General features: G+C 40.9%; 1 protein-coding gene across 4 annotated transcripts in view; it reads left to right on the top strand.

Annotated features, from left to right (window-relative positions):
* Window positions 1-10,689, top strand: part of DOCK4 (dedicator of cytokinesis 4) — a 482,024-nt gene extending 471,335 nt beyond the window's left edge. For 2 of the 4 annotated variants that reach the window (XM_068549319.1, XM_068549318.1), the window contains exons 49-52: window positions 675-747; window positions 2,498-2,611; window positions 5,358-5,419; window positions 8,657-10,689. In XM_068549319.1, coding sequence (XP_068405420.1) covers window positions 675-747; window positions 2,498-2,611; window positions 5,358-5,419; window positions 8,657-9,097 — 690 coding nt within the window. In that variant the 3' untranslated portion in view covers window positions 9,098-10,689. The remainder of the gene's footprint in view (window positions 1-674; window positions 748-2,497; window positions 2,612-5,357; window positions 5,420-8,656) is intronic. The other 2 variants (XM_068549320.1, XM_068549321.1) reach the window with 2 other exon arrangements.
* Window positions 10,690-15,794: the final 5,105 nt, after the last annotated feature.

Below are 15,794 nucleotides of genomic sequence, written 5' to 3'. Positions count from 1 at the left end.
TTTGCTCCACCTGCTCCTGGAGAGCATGTCACCAGCATGCTGGTCAGCATGAAGGACTTGCTGGTTACCCTCTCGAGTTTTCTGCTTTTGGTCCAATTTGAAACAGTGTGCACGTTGCCAAAATTTGAATAATACACATTGCTCTGGTGCATCTACTTTTCAGGACTTTGCGCCTTTTTGTTTAATATGTCAGGTAGAACCGTGTAAAACTGGCATTTTTGTGGGTTAAAAATTGAAACATATTGACCATTTCATATGTTTTAACGTAAACTAGGATTTAAAATGTAAAGTCCATTCACTAGAGATTTTTTGAGCTGATAGTCCTCCTTTAATTCTCACTCGCATTTCGTATTGCCAGTCTAGCATTTGCATTTACAAAGAGCACCATAACGTAACTGCTTACTGTTTATTTTTTCCTTGCATTTTATTACAAAACCTATTTGCCATTTATATTTGAAATCTAGTATAGACTTTTAAAACACTGTTTGAACCCTAAGGGTCTCTGCCCTTTTTCCCTTAAATATAATTGAATTCTTTTTTCCTAGCCTCATCATAGCATATAAAAACATTTTTTTCAACGAAAATTTTCAGTAATAAGATAATCATCTCATTTTCTAGAAGGTCTCACATGTTAGCATATTGCATCATAAAAATAGATTCTTGTGCCTTTCCAGAGGCTGCTGTTTAATCATATTGGAGACGGGGTCTTGCCACGCAGTGACCCAAATCTTTCTGCGCCTGAGAAAGGTGGGTATAAAGCCAGCCCCTTCATCAGTCCTGGAATGTGTAATGGTTTGTTTTGTCCTCATTTCCTCCAGTCTCCCGTGTGTCTGTGCGGAAGGCAGATCTCCAGACCTTTAATGATCTGGACTAATTTGCTCTTTAGGAGATGAATGAAAGACAGTTATTTCTGATGCATTCTTCACAAACTGTGTTCTTGTAGGATTTAACGGCAGAATCAGAGCAAGGTAGGGACTCCTCTGTTTAATGACTTTTGGTGTCATTCAGTGAGTCACCGAGGCAAGGCCTGCGCTACCTGAAACAAAGTGGCCAATTAGGCTACTTGTTCAGCGCAATGAAAATAAGCACCTTCTCAGATCGATTCCCTGGTCCCACTTTGTGTCTGCCTTACAAAGTCCATTCTGCCAGCTCATCTGTCATTTGCGGTGACTCAGATGCTCTTTAAGAATTGCAATCCCGTGCATGATGGAGTGTGCCCTGCCTCAAGGTCACCTGAAAAAATGAGAAACAAACACATGCCTAGCAGTTCATAGCCAATTAGCATCGGTCTGTGCAACACAGCAGAGCAGGAAGAGCGGATTAAATGCGACTTCCTCGGCCAGGGGGGCCGGGGGCTGGCAGCAAGGCACCCGCTCACCTCCCAGGGTCAGGCCTCAAAAAATCAGAGCAGTCCCCAGGCCAGTGAATTAAGAGTCACTAATGAAATATCCGTGTAAAGTGTATTGTAACTGTCCTCATTAAGAGCCCGGCTGCATCGTCATTTGAGTCCACCGATACGTTAAAACTTTCCTTGCGAAATAGAAATCAGTGGAACTGTAGCCAGTTATTTTAAAACACACATTTTGCTTTAAAGTTACAAGTCAGATATTGATCTTTGTCTGGAGAATTTAGGAACGTGGTCTCTTTCTCACCTTTTATACCAAAGAAAACCACAAAGCACATTTAAAAGGACCGGAGGAAAAGTATTTTACGAGTGGTAGTTCCATCCGATGAAAGTGGTAATGTAAAAAATGGTAAAATGTTGAAATTCTAGATATGTCCATCAGGTGGCAGTGTCTGTTCAGGGAGCAAGCTACTGGAACTCTCTAAAGGCTTGAGGTTGTAAACCTCATCACAGGGCGGCTATTTATAACCTTGTGTGTCTTGCCCTTGTTCCTAACAGGGTCGTTCCATATTTCTGCATTACGCTGAAGCATGGAGCAGGCAGATTGCAAAAAAAGAATGATACCGTCAGTGCTCCAAATTATTTTTTTAGGACGTTCTTCACTATAGCCCATTGACTTTAGGAACAAGGGCCAGCAGTATGATGTGGTGTGGCTCTTCCTTGCCACTAATCCTGCCAGACAGTGGAGGTATTAGCGTGCCACTGCCTTCCCCCTTTCAGGGTGCCACTAGTCCAGAAATCTCTACTAAAAATCAAGTTTTACAATAGTCTAGTGACTACGTCTTCCATCTGTTATCCAGCATCTAAACAGATCTGTAATTCTCAACAAGTTTCTACACTCTCGTGTAGAGATGTATAGTTCTGCTTGACTGCTTGAGGGAAAGAAAGAGACATGCTGTCACCCAATTAAATATCAACTCTAACCGTGAGGTAGGCAATTAAGTAAAAGTTTGGTATTTAGGAAGTTTGTTGTTGTTTTTTTTAATCCAGTTGATTTTTTCATTCTGGATAATTCTGACTTTCTTCTAAGATTTCGAGTTGTTTACAGGGCAAAGTAGACCGTGTGTTTTTAGCTGTGTTATTCCCTTCCAGCTGTGAATCCCACCCCTAGCAGCTGGAGCCTGGACAGTGGGAAGGAAGCCAAGAACATGTCGGACGGTGGGAAACTTATCTCTCCCCCTGTCCCTCCAAGACCCACACAGACTGGTGGGTATTTGAAGCATTTAACAATCACTTTCATAAAATAACTTTTATTGACTACTCCAGCTTGTCCTGAATTCCTCAAAAAGGTAGGCATTTGGTGTCCAAGGTAAAAACCTTAGTAGTGGCTATATAATTTGTTTGTAGTGTTTCCCCTCTTTCCTGAACTCCTGTTACACTAAGTCAAGCAGTGCACCATTCCTAATAAACCCCACAGACAGATTTTGTAGAATGTTCTTTTCTTACATACCATCCTCAGAATTTAGGGGGTACCCTAACCTTGCTGAGACACTGGCATTTTTTCTATGCTATCCTGAGTCACCTCATTCTTATCAACCTTTACTAAGTCTAGCCACTTTCTTCAGGACTGACACCCCAGTTTCAGGTAGCCCCTAAATAGGATTGACTAACTGTGATTTGGATAGGCTTGTGGAAAACAACTAACAAACAGTGCATCCTTAGTATCTGCTGCTTAGACAGGTCTGTATTCAAGGGTCATATTTCTCAAAGGGTTCATTCAAGGCACTGAATCCCCTAGGGTGTTGGTTTAAGAAGCAAAATTCTTGGGCTTAACTTCAGACCTACTGAATCAGAATTTTACTATTTCTGGGCCAAGACCCTAGAATCTGTATTTTGCCACACCTTTCTAGACTTGAGAACCACTGAAAATTATTCTTAAGAAACTTCCTTCGTGAGTTTATAACAATAATAGTTCCCCTTTCCTCCTGAACAAGCCGTTGCTTGGTGACCTGCATATGGGGGCGGTTTTTAAGAGGGGCTACCCTGCTTTACTTATTCTATCCTGGTGATGGGGAGAGTCTTTTCAACACTTAACATATACTTAGAGTAGTTTTGAAGCTTTACAAATACAGCAGCCCAAAGGCAAGAGAAAATATGGCTGTGTTTTTCATGGATTTTTCTGGATTGATCGTCCATGTTTCATTTGGTGTATTTTAGCATCTCATTTTTCTAGTTTCTTTTTTCACTAAGAAAAATGACTCTCTCTCTTTTTAAAATAAACTGTGTGCTACCCAGTTTGTTTTATACTCGCCAAAGCAAAAAGTCACCAATAGATTTGGAAAGACATGTGAGATCTCTAAACAGGAAAAGAAATAACTTTAGCCTTAATTGATACTCTGCATAAGTAGGTCAGTGTGACCATGGAAGTTTAAAACTCATCAACCAGTAATTGGTATTTTATTCATGATATCCATATATTCAGGCAACCTCCAATTTAAACCTGGTTGTGTACCTAAAGTTGGGAACTCAAAAAGCATTTTCTAAGGAATAATAATATTCATGGTATTTAGGTTCCGGCTCATTCAGACTTGTAGACAAGGACGCTGATAGAACTATTTTAGGTCTTTCCAGAGAAACGTCACTGTAAACATGCAGTGCGCACAGGGGCTGCTGTACATCCCACAGTGACAGCGCCGGGGAACGCCTAAGCTGAGAGGAAGAGGGTCCCAAGTAAAGTAAACCTTGACTTCTGCCAGACATACCATTCCCAATCAATCAAGATCTGCTTCTCTATACGTGCATGTTTTTCTTCCATACTCAACACCCACAATTGATGCCATAGGAGAACTAAAAAACAGTGATGATGGAACATGGCACACGCTGACAGCATGCCCCAGCGTGTAAGATGGAGGCCACACAACCCCACAGTGTGGGGACCAGCCACTCTTCCTGGTCCCTTAGGCTCAGAGTGCACAGACAACCGTACCTCTGCCCGGTTAACTTGGCAGGGCTGCCTCCCCTTCTGCACTGATTGCTGTCATGGTCTGTCCTCATGTCATCATGTGTGGTCACTGTTGGGGGGCTCTGTAACTGTCTCTCTTCCCTTCAGCCTTTCTGTAGTTTTCTTATGAGTTTCAGCCCTCACTGTGACATCTGGGAGAATGGCAGCTTGTCACAGAGCAACGAACTCTGAGCTCATTGAAACCTCTGTAGGCAGAATTGGGAAATCCGGCTTATACGCACCATGTTGACGGTGTCACGGCAGGCTTTTAGTATGTGTGGTTATGCTTTACAGAGCTGGATTTGACCCACAAGCGCATACACAGAGCAGTGCCATCAAACAAGCTGTGTCCCGGGTGTAGGGCTTGAAAATCTGGTGGGAGAAACAAAGAGAGGGTTCTTCTTTGCCTTGATGATAAAATCCACAGGGTACCACCTCCCAGAGATAAAGGGAAGACCCGAGCACAAACATTAGGGAGAAAAATGGAAAACTTCTTACCTCTTGTATGATATGGCCAAGGGTTTCCTGTCAATTTCAGGAATATTGGGGGATGGAAGAGGAGGCTGATGTCAGTATATTCCTGGGGACCTATTCTAAGCTGTCTGGATGACTTGGGTCTTCCCATTCCTGCTCAGGGCCAAAGTCAGCAGTTATTTCCCAAAGTCTGCTCCCTGGCACCTCACACCTAAAAGCACCTTTTGAAATAGACCAAGCAGCAGAGAAGCATCTGCACTTTGAGGAAGTGGAAAGGACTTTGGACCAGCTTGGGGTCCTGTCACTGTGGTTAAAGCATCATGTATACACTGGTGACTTTTCACTAATTACCCCATGTCTTGGAGCTGCCATCCTTTCTGAAGAATCCGTTTTGGGTGGGCACCATTTAGTCGCTCCCTACACCCCCTTGCCTAGACCCTTGTGCACTAGATCATCTGTATGGGTTTGTACACACAGAGGGCTTTTGCAGGTAGTCAGCTGTCTGTTTTCCTGAATTGAAATGATCTCTCTTTACAGCTTCACCAGCAAGGCACACGGCGTCGGTATCCCCATCGCCTGCTGGGCGATCTCCATTGAAGGTACAGGCTCTTGTTTAGATTGAAGCTAGAGATTGGCCCCATGTTACTTTTTCCCCTGGTACATCAATGAGGTGCTTTCATCTGCACAGACCAGGCAAAGAACATATAAAGAAGGGGGAGAGGAAGATGGGTAAGAAAACAGCACTAGGCTTTCCCTTTGGGGAGCCTGCCATTTGTTTTCAGATTATTAGGCTTTTTCTCCAAATGGTGGCAAGAGAATGTACAAACTAGAGTGAGAATATACACTGAATTAGGAAAGAAATGGTCCCCATGTATCTCCTAGGGCATTTTCAGCCTGGTCTTTTGGTTTAAGGGACATCAAAAACAAACATGTATATTGAAAAACAATCATCAAGATCTACTAAATACTCTCCAGTGCCTTTTTCATCAGCCTCACCTATTTTGAAAACGCCAAAGCCAACTTTCCTCTTTTAATATTTTATACCAAGGTTTCCATTTACATTAGAGATACACACTTGATCATGCAAAACAAGGCAGTAAAATGAATTTTAAAATTTCTGGGAAACAAACTGGAAAGCTTTAAAGGTCAGACATTTGATTTGATATGTAGACATAGGCTACTTAACATCTCCAAACATACAAAATCCCTCATGAAGGTAAAGAATCATATTTAGGGATTTCCCTGGTGGCGCAGTGGTTAAGAATCCGCCTGCCAACGCAAGGGACACGGGTTTGATCCCTGGTCTGGGAAGATCCCACATGCCGCGGAGCAGCTAAGCCCGTGTGCCACAACTGCTGAGCCTGCGCTCTGGAGCCCGTGAGCCACAACTACTGTGCCCACGCACCACAACTGCTGAAGCCCGGCCGCCTAGAGCCCGTGCTCCACAACAAGAGAAGCCACTACGATGAGAAGCCCACATACCGCAACGAAGAGTAGCCCCCGCTCACCGCAACTAGAGAAAGCCCGCGCTCAGCAACGAAGACCCAATGCAGCCAAAATTTTAAAAATTAATTTAAAAAAATAATAATATTTAGTCTCTATCCAAATTGAATCAGACTGGCTGCAAGGATTGTCAGTACATTCAGAGGTAGGTGTTCAGAGCTGCTATGCCAGAGGCTAATATGAGGTTGAAGTGAGTGTTGAAAGAATGATTTTGTACCTGAATGACTTAGGATTTACACACTCCATGTCCTTTTTGTTGATGAGACATTTCTAACTAATGTAAAAGAAAAGGACAAATTAGCTTCTACAAACACATGGGAGCACATTGTGATCCCATACATCTGTGGTGCTAAGGATTGTTGCTGGTAGAAATTGAGAATCTGGAAGGAAATCCCCCCCAAACGGAGGAAATTGCAAAGAAGTGTGATTTTGTTTGCATTGCCAACACTGCTGATGTCAAAATTTGCTGGTGGGTGCAAATTATTTGCTAGTTTGGTTGTCATTCTGCAGAGCAGCTATTAATTGTAAAGTACATGGGACTGCATTCACCCTGGAAGCCATAGACTGTCATCCTGATGTGATGGGAACAAAAGCAACATGGTGTTTCCGCATCGTTACACTTCCCCTTGCTTGCAAAGAGCCCCACGTGTTGCTATGGAATTCACATATGCATTTTTTGACTTGATTGTGCAGAGTAGTAATAAGATAAGACTAGGAATTGATTCTTAAAAAATAGAAAGAATCGAAGGGCTGAAAATATTCAAGTAGCCACCAAATAGTTAGCAAAGTGGTGTATACTCTCTCTCCACAGACCTGCCTGTGTTCTTACCGGCCATAGGTAGCTTCATAGCCGTATTTTTACAAAATAGGTTTGAAGAGAAAATGGGTGGAACATTTGTGCTGTAACTCCTGGGTTACATTAGAGGGCGTAGTGCTACCAAGTTACTAGCTTTGCTGTGCTTAGAATGCAGAAAACTCCTTGACTGATAGTTTTATCAGCAATTAAATGATGGAATTAACCCCGTGAAGACTCAGCTTACCAGCCTTATTTTGAACTTAGTGTCTAGTTTTTAACAAAAAATTGCAGTGAATTTGGATCTCTTAATTGGCCATGCTTAACTTTAGGCTCCTGCTGAATGAAAGGATTTGTGTCTACTAACATTGTTTTTGTTTCAAAAGAGAGACCAAGGTAAAGTTAGTCTAGGGTAACACTTCTTGGTTTTATAGGCCATTTATGTGATGATACACGAAAAAAAATGGTCTATGGTCAAATAAGTTTAGGAAACACTGGGCTGAACAAAGTCATTTAGGTTGCTTTATTATAAGACTTTAAGAAGCTAATATGCTTTGAATGGACTCAAGGAGTACACAGGGTGCAGTATTTCCCAGTGGAACCCTTAGGGAAGTAGCACATTCCGATGCCAGCGGGGCTAGACAGCTAACAAATGAGTGAAGGAGGCCAGGAGGCCTCAATGTGTTGGTGTGGGAATGGTGGGAAACTGAAGAATTCATGCCCCATCCAAAGGGGACAGCCCTGCTCAGCTTCGAAATATTATCTCCAGTCAGAGAAAGTGAGCAGTTGTTGCTAGAACTTCCAGTGGTTCTGCTGAGCTAGAAAGGGAAGTGGTACCTCCAACGGGTTTTGGTTTGGTTTGGTTTTTGCCAGTTTCCTATCTATCTTTCAAACCATGGGACTAATGATATGCCTCTGCATTTTCTCCCTGAGTGCTTTTATCCTCTTTCTGTCCTGACCATGATGAGGAGTAAAGTGGGCAGTGAGGTTGAACTGAATGGGCTGGCGGCCCTGGCAGATAAATGCCTGATGTATATGTGCGGTTCTGAGGCACGCCGGCACTCAGATTTGAGTCTGGATGTCTGCATGAGTCTTCCAGGGCCGACAGAGCAAAACCCGACGGACTGGGAGGGCTTCAACAACAGAAATGTATTTTCTCACGGTTCTGGAGGCTCCAGGTCCAAGATCAAGGTGCCACCATTCTCGGTTTCTCCTGTGGCCTCTCTCCTTGGCTTGCGGACGGCCACCTTCTCCTTATGTCCTCAGGGTCTTTTCTCTGTGGGCATGCGTCTTTGGTGCCTCTTTGCGTCCAATTTTTTTTCCCAAAGGATACCAGATTGGGTTGGGGTCCACCCTGAGGGCCTCAATTTCACTTACCACTTCTTCAAAGGCTGTGTCTCCAAATGCAGGCACATGGTGGGTGGTGGGTCAGGGGGTAGGGCATCAACCTGTGGATGGGTGGGGGACGCAGTGGGGCTCATCACAGTGTCAGTGACTCTCTGCTGTGTCTCCCCCACCCCTCCCTTTCCACTCCGCACAGGGCTCCGTGCAGTCTTTCACCCCCTCCCCGGTGGAGTATCACTCCCCAGGACTCATCTCCATCTCCAACTCCCCCGTCCTGTCCGGCAGCTACAGCAGTGGAATTTCGTCCCTCAGCCGGTGTAGCACGTCGGAAACCTCAGGCTTTGAAAATCAGGTGAACGAACAGTCGGTGGCGCCGGGGTCGGGGTCAGGCCACAGCGGGTCCGAGGAGCCGGTGCGCAGGGAGAGCAAGACGCCGCCGCCGTACAGCGTGTACGAGCGGACACTGCGGCGCCCGGTCCCGCTACCTCACAGCCTGGCCATCCCCGTCACGGCGGAACCGCCCGCCTTGCCCCCCAAGCCTCTGGCGGCGCGATCGGGACACCTGGAGAACGGGACCAGGAGGACGGACCCCGGCCCGCGGCCCAGACCCCTGCCCCGGAAAGTCTCCCAGTTATAAGAAGTCCCTTTCCTATTTCCCTGCGATGAATTCTCTGCCGTTTACAAGAAATAAGAGGTATGGTGAGAAGACATTTAGTGTAGGCACTTTAATAACTTACTCAGATTTGTCTTTAGATGAATGGAATTAAAACTCGCTTGTTAATAGAATGTTTGTTGTTGCACAATATTAAAAGTTACTGATCTCAAACGCCAGGTGTTCCAAGTATGGCTGAATTTTCATTACAGCGTTTCTCATTTGGAAGTGATAAATAGTAATAAAGCCTTCTTTTGTATCTTTTTATGTTCACTTTTTTTACATAGTTTAATCTTAAAACCAGTACAATATTGTCGAACAATACGAAGCGTGATAATGTTGTATACTTTTTACTGAATACTTGATATTTCAAGAAAGCTTATTAAGTCATTGTACATCCTAACAAGCACAGTAGTCCTTATTTTAGAAGACTTCTGTAAATAAGGTGAGATTTCTGGCTCTTTCTATGAACAGACTGATGAATGCACATCTTCAGAATTAAAAGTTAAAGCAAGCTAGTGAGACAGTAAACTTAAGGGGTTGCAAGGATTGGGACTGGAAGTGGTTTTGTTCTTGAAGCAAAATACTTCTTTAAGGTTGCTTTTCACCTTGGCTGCTGTCTACATTCTTAAAATGCTACTTTACCAATCGGTTGGTAAACCCTTTAGTACCCTGGCACCATGGTATCTACTGTATTTCTTTTCAAGGTGCAATTTACTTCCAGAGTTCCAATCAGGTAGATGAAGCAAAAGACCCCAGGAGAAATGTTTACTTGAATCTTGTGCTTCCTCACTTGATAGTTTCCTCTACCAAATTTGTCACTGAAGAAGAACAGATGTTCATGTGTTAAGTAGGCACAAATTAATGTGTCCCATTAGCAAGAATTCAGGAATCAATACAGGACAGCAGTAAATTAATAGAGTAAATGAAGAAAAGAAACAGAGAGAAAATATATTAGCATGATTAAATGGCAAAAGGACTTTCAAAAGGCAAGGACATTAACTTTCAATCCTGCACAAAATAAGGAATTCCTCACAACTCTCCATTATTACTGGTGGAGCTTGTCTTCTTAGCTAATCCTGTTGTCCTTTTGTTGAAGGAGGATGGCTGTAGACCACTCTAGCTTGAATACTGCAACACAGCATCTTAGATCTAGATAGGGACGCTCATGCCACAGTCATAGGAGTGTGAAAAAAGCACCTTGTATGTGGTAACGTATTTTGTATCTTTGTTTTCTTTACTGACTGTTTATGACACTCAACTGACAATAGATATGAACTGTATTTTAAATCATACTGTTGAATATTTTCCCTCTTTTGTTGGGAAGCTCATTTTAGTTTAACTGTGTTTGTTTTTGTTGATAGCTTACCTGGAAGGCAGTGACAACTTTTTTATATTCCCTTAATGAAACCATTCAGCAGGTATACGCTGTTGAGGCTGGTTATAGAGGTTTTCTATAATAAATGTTCAAGTATTTTTGTACATAACTGGTTAATTTTAATAAGAGATACCATTATGTGTAAAAAAAATAAAATAAAAATAAAAACAAACTGTTGTGGAAGCAGTATGATTGTTATAATTATGCCAAATACTTTATGTACGGAAAAAAATATTTGTACATATGTGCTTCTAACAATAATTCTGCCATATTGACTTTACAGTTTTGAATGTCAGAAAATTAATATATGTTAAAATATTTATGTTTAGTGAAATTTTTCATAATAGAGAAAAGGAACATGAATTTTAGCTTTGTATCTTGCAAGTTTTTCGGTTGAAAATTTCTTGAACTAGCTTTTGCTTTTGATGATAACACTTTGTGTTTGTAATCACATCCTTAAGTATATATATATATATATATCTATATATATATATATATCTATGTATATAGGAAGATCCGTATTTCTGTTGCTTTAAAGAAGTAAAGACTTCCTTCCATTTAAATAAGGTGACATGCATAAGATAACAAAGCTTCTTTGATTTCCTTTTCCTCTGTAATTTAATAGATTCCTTGACTAGTGCTTGGGCACAGTATAAATCAGTGTTATTTGCTCTTGAAGCCATTTAAAAAAAAATTTTTTTTTTGGCAATGAACAGTTGATCATGTGTGTGTATTTCTGAAGCAGCTATATAGCAGAACATTTCAAGAGATTCTGTTAGCCCAGGTGTTAATGTTGGTTGCTGCTGAATGGTAAATATTAAATAAAATTACCTGATTAATCTTGATATTTGTCTTTATTCCTGTCATCAGCATATCTTTACCTGGAACAGAAGCTGTGTAAATAACTGCCAAGTGTACAAAAGGAATAGTTAGTTGAGTGCTGCTTTTGCCAGTTGGGCAAACTATCTGCCTGCCTGCTTTCCTCCTGATTTTCATAAAATGATTGATTGATAGGAAATACATTTAACACTGCAAAATCCACTGACTACCAAATTTGTTAATAAACCCTGGCTTTTAATTTTGTGAGATGCGTCGATGCTGTGTTAGATTTACAACGTTTATGTCACTCAGTGCTAAGCAAGGCCCTGTCTAAAGCCTCTGTTCCATTAAATACTAATACCCATTTAAAGGTCATTGTCCATGTCTTCCTGATTATTTCTCAACATTGATTTTAGAGCATTTTGGGATCATTTTCATTACCACTGAACCCACGAGTCTTTCGATTCTACAAGCCTCATTACAATATGAATAGCTTCTTTTCCTACCTTAGTAGTCTTCTCTTCAAATTGATATTTTCTCTACAAAACACAACAAAGAAAATAACAAGTTACACAGCTTTGCCTTTATTTGATCTTTACACATTAAAAGATGGCTTTATCATCAGAATAAATAAATTCTTAGTTATTGAATGAAATAAACCTTGTCCTCATTACATAAGGATACCATTAAAAAGACTTGAAAATTTGACAGAATACCAATCCCCCAACATAACAATTATTTTTACATACTCCTTTTGTCTTTTTCTTTATGCATATATGGCATAGTTTTCCTACTTTGTTGAGTGCTGGTTCCCCAAGTATCCCAACACAATCTAATGATAATACAGGGCTGAGATCACTGCCCACTGCCATAAGGGGGAGTACCACCTCAACAGAGCTTTGGCAGGGTCTTAGAGAGGCAAGGGCAAGATCAGATTTTATTGAAATTCTGGAGTTTTGTTTAAGGTAGATCGTTCAATGAGCAGACCTTAAGATTGGGTAAAGACCATGATATAATTCTTGAGGGTTGGTTAGAAACAACAGGATTGAGGGGTTCTGTTAACTGATACTTTCTATTGACAATTTGATGGGTCTGTTGAGAAATTACGTTATGAAAAATAAACTTATTTACCTGGCAAAGAGACTCCTGGAAAAGTTATGCCAGCAAACATTGGAATAGTGAGGTCATGTTCAAGTAGACATAAGCTGTATAGAGTAGATGGTTTCAGTTTTCAACATGTGTATTTTACATAGTGCTAATCACAGTGTACATGGATGGACTACTCTTATTTTTTGTTTAATGTTAACAGTAAGTATTTTCATGTTATTACATGTACATAAAAAGCAAAGTATATATTCCCACCATTTACTTAGCCATTCCCCTATTAATGGACATGATATCATTTCCAGTTTTTCACTACTACAAATAATACCACTGGGACTCTTCTGACATATAGCTTTTTCCATGTTTTGGGTTATTTCTTTAGCATGCAGTCCTAGACTAAAATTGCGAAGGCAAGGGAAGGATGATTTTTGTAGTTATCTTGCATACTGGCAAATTATTTCCCAAAAGAGTTGTACCAATTTTTGTGCCACCAGCAATATTTTTCCAAGATTAGATATTGATGGAGTGATTTTTTGCTGTGTGGGAAGAAAATATTGCTGCCTTACCTAAACTTTGAGAAAATGTTACTAAACCAGTTAAGTATTTTACAGAATTGTGTGTAAGGAAGTTGATATCCTACAAAGAAAATGAAAAGGAGAGATGAGACAACATTAAAGTAACAGGCACTAACAGTATAGCGCCTACTGAAAATACTTCATCTCAGAGAAGAGCTTGCTAGGAAGGCATTTTAGATCCTCTATTTGTATAGAATACTAGAAAATCCCCAACATTCTGAACACAGGTACCATCTCACTTATCCAGTTTACCCCTGTCATTCGCAATCAGTGAAGAAGCCAAAAACCTAGAAATGAGGACACTGACCTGAACAACCATAATAAATGCCACTGTCAACTGAGTGCAGTGTTCAAAGACAATGAGGCTAATGAAATGCTTGATGTGTTTGAATTTACTGAGAGGAGATTATACTTTTGTAAGAAGTTGAGGGATGGATAAGAGAGGTACCTGGAAAGCTATGCAAGTCAAGGGGGAAGAAATGAACTCCAGAAAAAACAAAAAAAAATGTTTAGATAAGTAACGTAATTATAGTATACCATGGGGGTCAGCTATACATAATATTTACATAGTCATGGAAATGCAAAATATATATTGGTCTAACTCCAAATTACATTGGAAGGATGAGGGTAAGGAAGGAATCTGTGTATATGGAGAATAACAAATTCTCATCTTCCATATAGGGATGTCAATCAGTAATGCCTAAAATTTAAAGACAATCAAAAAGTAGCAATTTAATATACTTTAATTTAGATATAAGAGCAAAAGTTAAGAAATAACTTGAAAATGATGGCCCCTCTGGAGTGAAAATGGCTGCAGGACAGGAATGTTGCAGGAAACTCCTGGTTTTCACAATGGTTTAAACAACTATATGCGTATTTGACTGTGATATATTTTAAGAGATTTTTAAAAATGATTCCTACAACATTCATTCAGATACCACCACACTGGTTTCACTTCTCTTATTTGTTTTCCCTCCAAATCCAAAACAGATGTGGATTTGGAGCTCTTTGAGAAGCACATACAGAGTTTGCCAGGAGATTTCTACTTCACAGGCATGGATGTGGCAGATAGTAGGAAGTGAAGGGGAGGAGTTTCTGGTCCTATATGAAACTCCTCTGGGAGAAGTGATTGGCAGTAATACAAGCAAATTTTAATTCCATTCATGACTAAAGCCCATCCGTTAAGTCATTTGCAATAGGTTTAAGGGGCTGGCTCCTCTTTGTTCTTTAGCAGCAGCACTAAGCAGCCAATAGAAACAATTTTTAGACAGGTCTGAAAAGAATTCTGCACATATCCCCAGTTTACAAGTTCCGTTTGTGTCAATAATGTGAATTTTCTCATCTTGAAAGAAGCACACACAGGTCTTAGTGTGACTGACTTGGGAACAAGAGGCAACAGTCCCACATTATTTCCCTCCAAGAGGGAGAAAATTAGCTTATTAGAAAATAATTAATTCTTTTTAAAAAGGTAAATACACAGTGAGCATCAAAAGAACTTCAAGCCTGAAATGAAACTTGGCAGAGGGTCTCCTGGTACATCCATCATCGGTCCCCTCACTATACCTCAATCTCTTGCCTCACCACGTACAACTTACCCGAGTCCTTGTTCCAAACCCAGAAAAAGGGGCTCCCCTCATCAGAATTATGCTCTCTACCCATGAGTTGATCCCACCTCACCTCCCTCTGAATCCTTCCATATCTATGAGGAAGTGAGGGGGAATCTGGCTGTGACCTTTGATCTTATTAATGCAACTGATCTGATGGCTGGGCCTGAAGACAAGAACAAATATAACTAAATGTTTACCAACTTCAGTTAACTTTTCTTTTCTCCCTTTTTTATTCCTTTTGGTAAGGCAACTGAGCTTAAGAATTTACAAGTTGGCATGAAATTTCAAAATTTATGTAAGTCAGAGAAAAATATAGCCAAGATAAAAGAGCAAACAGACTAAAAAAACATTTGCACCATATATGACAATGTTAATATCCTTATGAAGAATTCACCTAAATTGATTTTAAAAAATAATAATTAAGACTGTTAAGAGACATAAGTATTGGAAAGGAAGGGAGAAAATATGCTAATAGGCAAAAAAATAATTTACAAAAGATGAACCATAAACAAACATAGTAAAATAACTAACTGAACTACTAATCAAAGAAAAACAAATGAAAACAACAATAAAGTAACATTTGTTGCTTATGAAATTAGCTATATGTATAAAATGACAGCACCCAATTCTGGGAAGAGTATGGTGACAAGTTGTCCTCATTGATATAGCTGGTGGCACTAAATTAGGAAAACCTTTTTGAAATGCAGTTTGGCAGTATGGATCCAGAATCTAAAAAATAGTCATGTCCTTTGAGCCATAACTCATGACTGGAAATCTATGAGAAGAAAATAATTCAAAATGCAACATGGGTATATGGAGAAACAACAGGCAAAAATTTAAAGTCATAGAAATGTTAGTATGGAGATGGCTACATAAAATATAACATCCAATCAAAAGAATGGGGGGTGGAGTCAAGATGGCATACTAGGAGGATGCGGAATTCACATCTCCTCACAACTAGGGCACCTACCAGGAACCGATGGGGGACCACGGACACCTAAGGGGACGGGAGGAACCCCCAGTGACTGGGTAGGACGTGGGGCGTGGCAGGAGTGAAGAGGGAGGAGAAGGGGAGGCGGGACGGGACTGGTGCCTCTGAGGGGCGGCTGGGGTAGGGGAAGGGATCCCACGCCCAAAGGGGGAAATTGGGGAACCATTGGGAGGGCAGAGGATCAAAAGGCATCGTGGCCATGTTTCCC

This window comes from Eschrichtius robustus, chromosome 8, assembly GCF_028021215.1.
Source record: "Eschrichtius robustus isolate mEscRob2 chromosome 8, mEscRob2.pri, whole genome shotgun sequence".
NCBI classification, from domain to species: domain Eukaryota; kingdom Metazoa; phylum Chordata; class Mammalia; order Artiodactyla; family Eschrichtiidae; genus Eschrichtius; species Eschrichtius robustus.
Note: the sequence above shows the minus strand (reverse complement) of the source record. Positions and strands in the feature narration are given on the sequence as shown.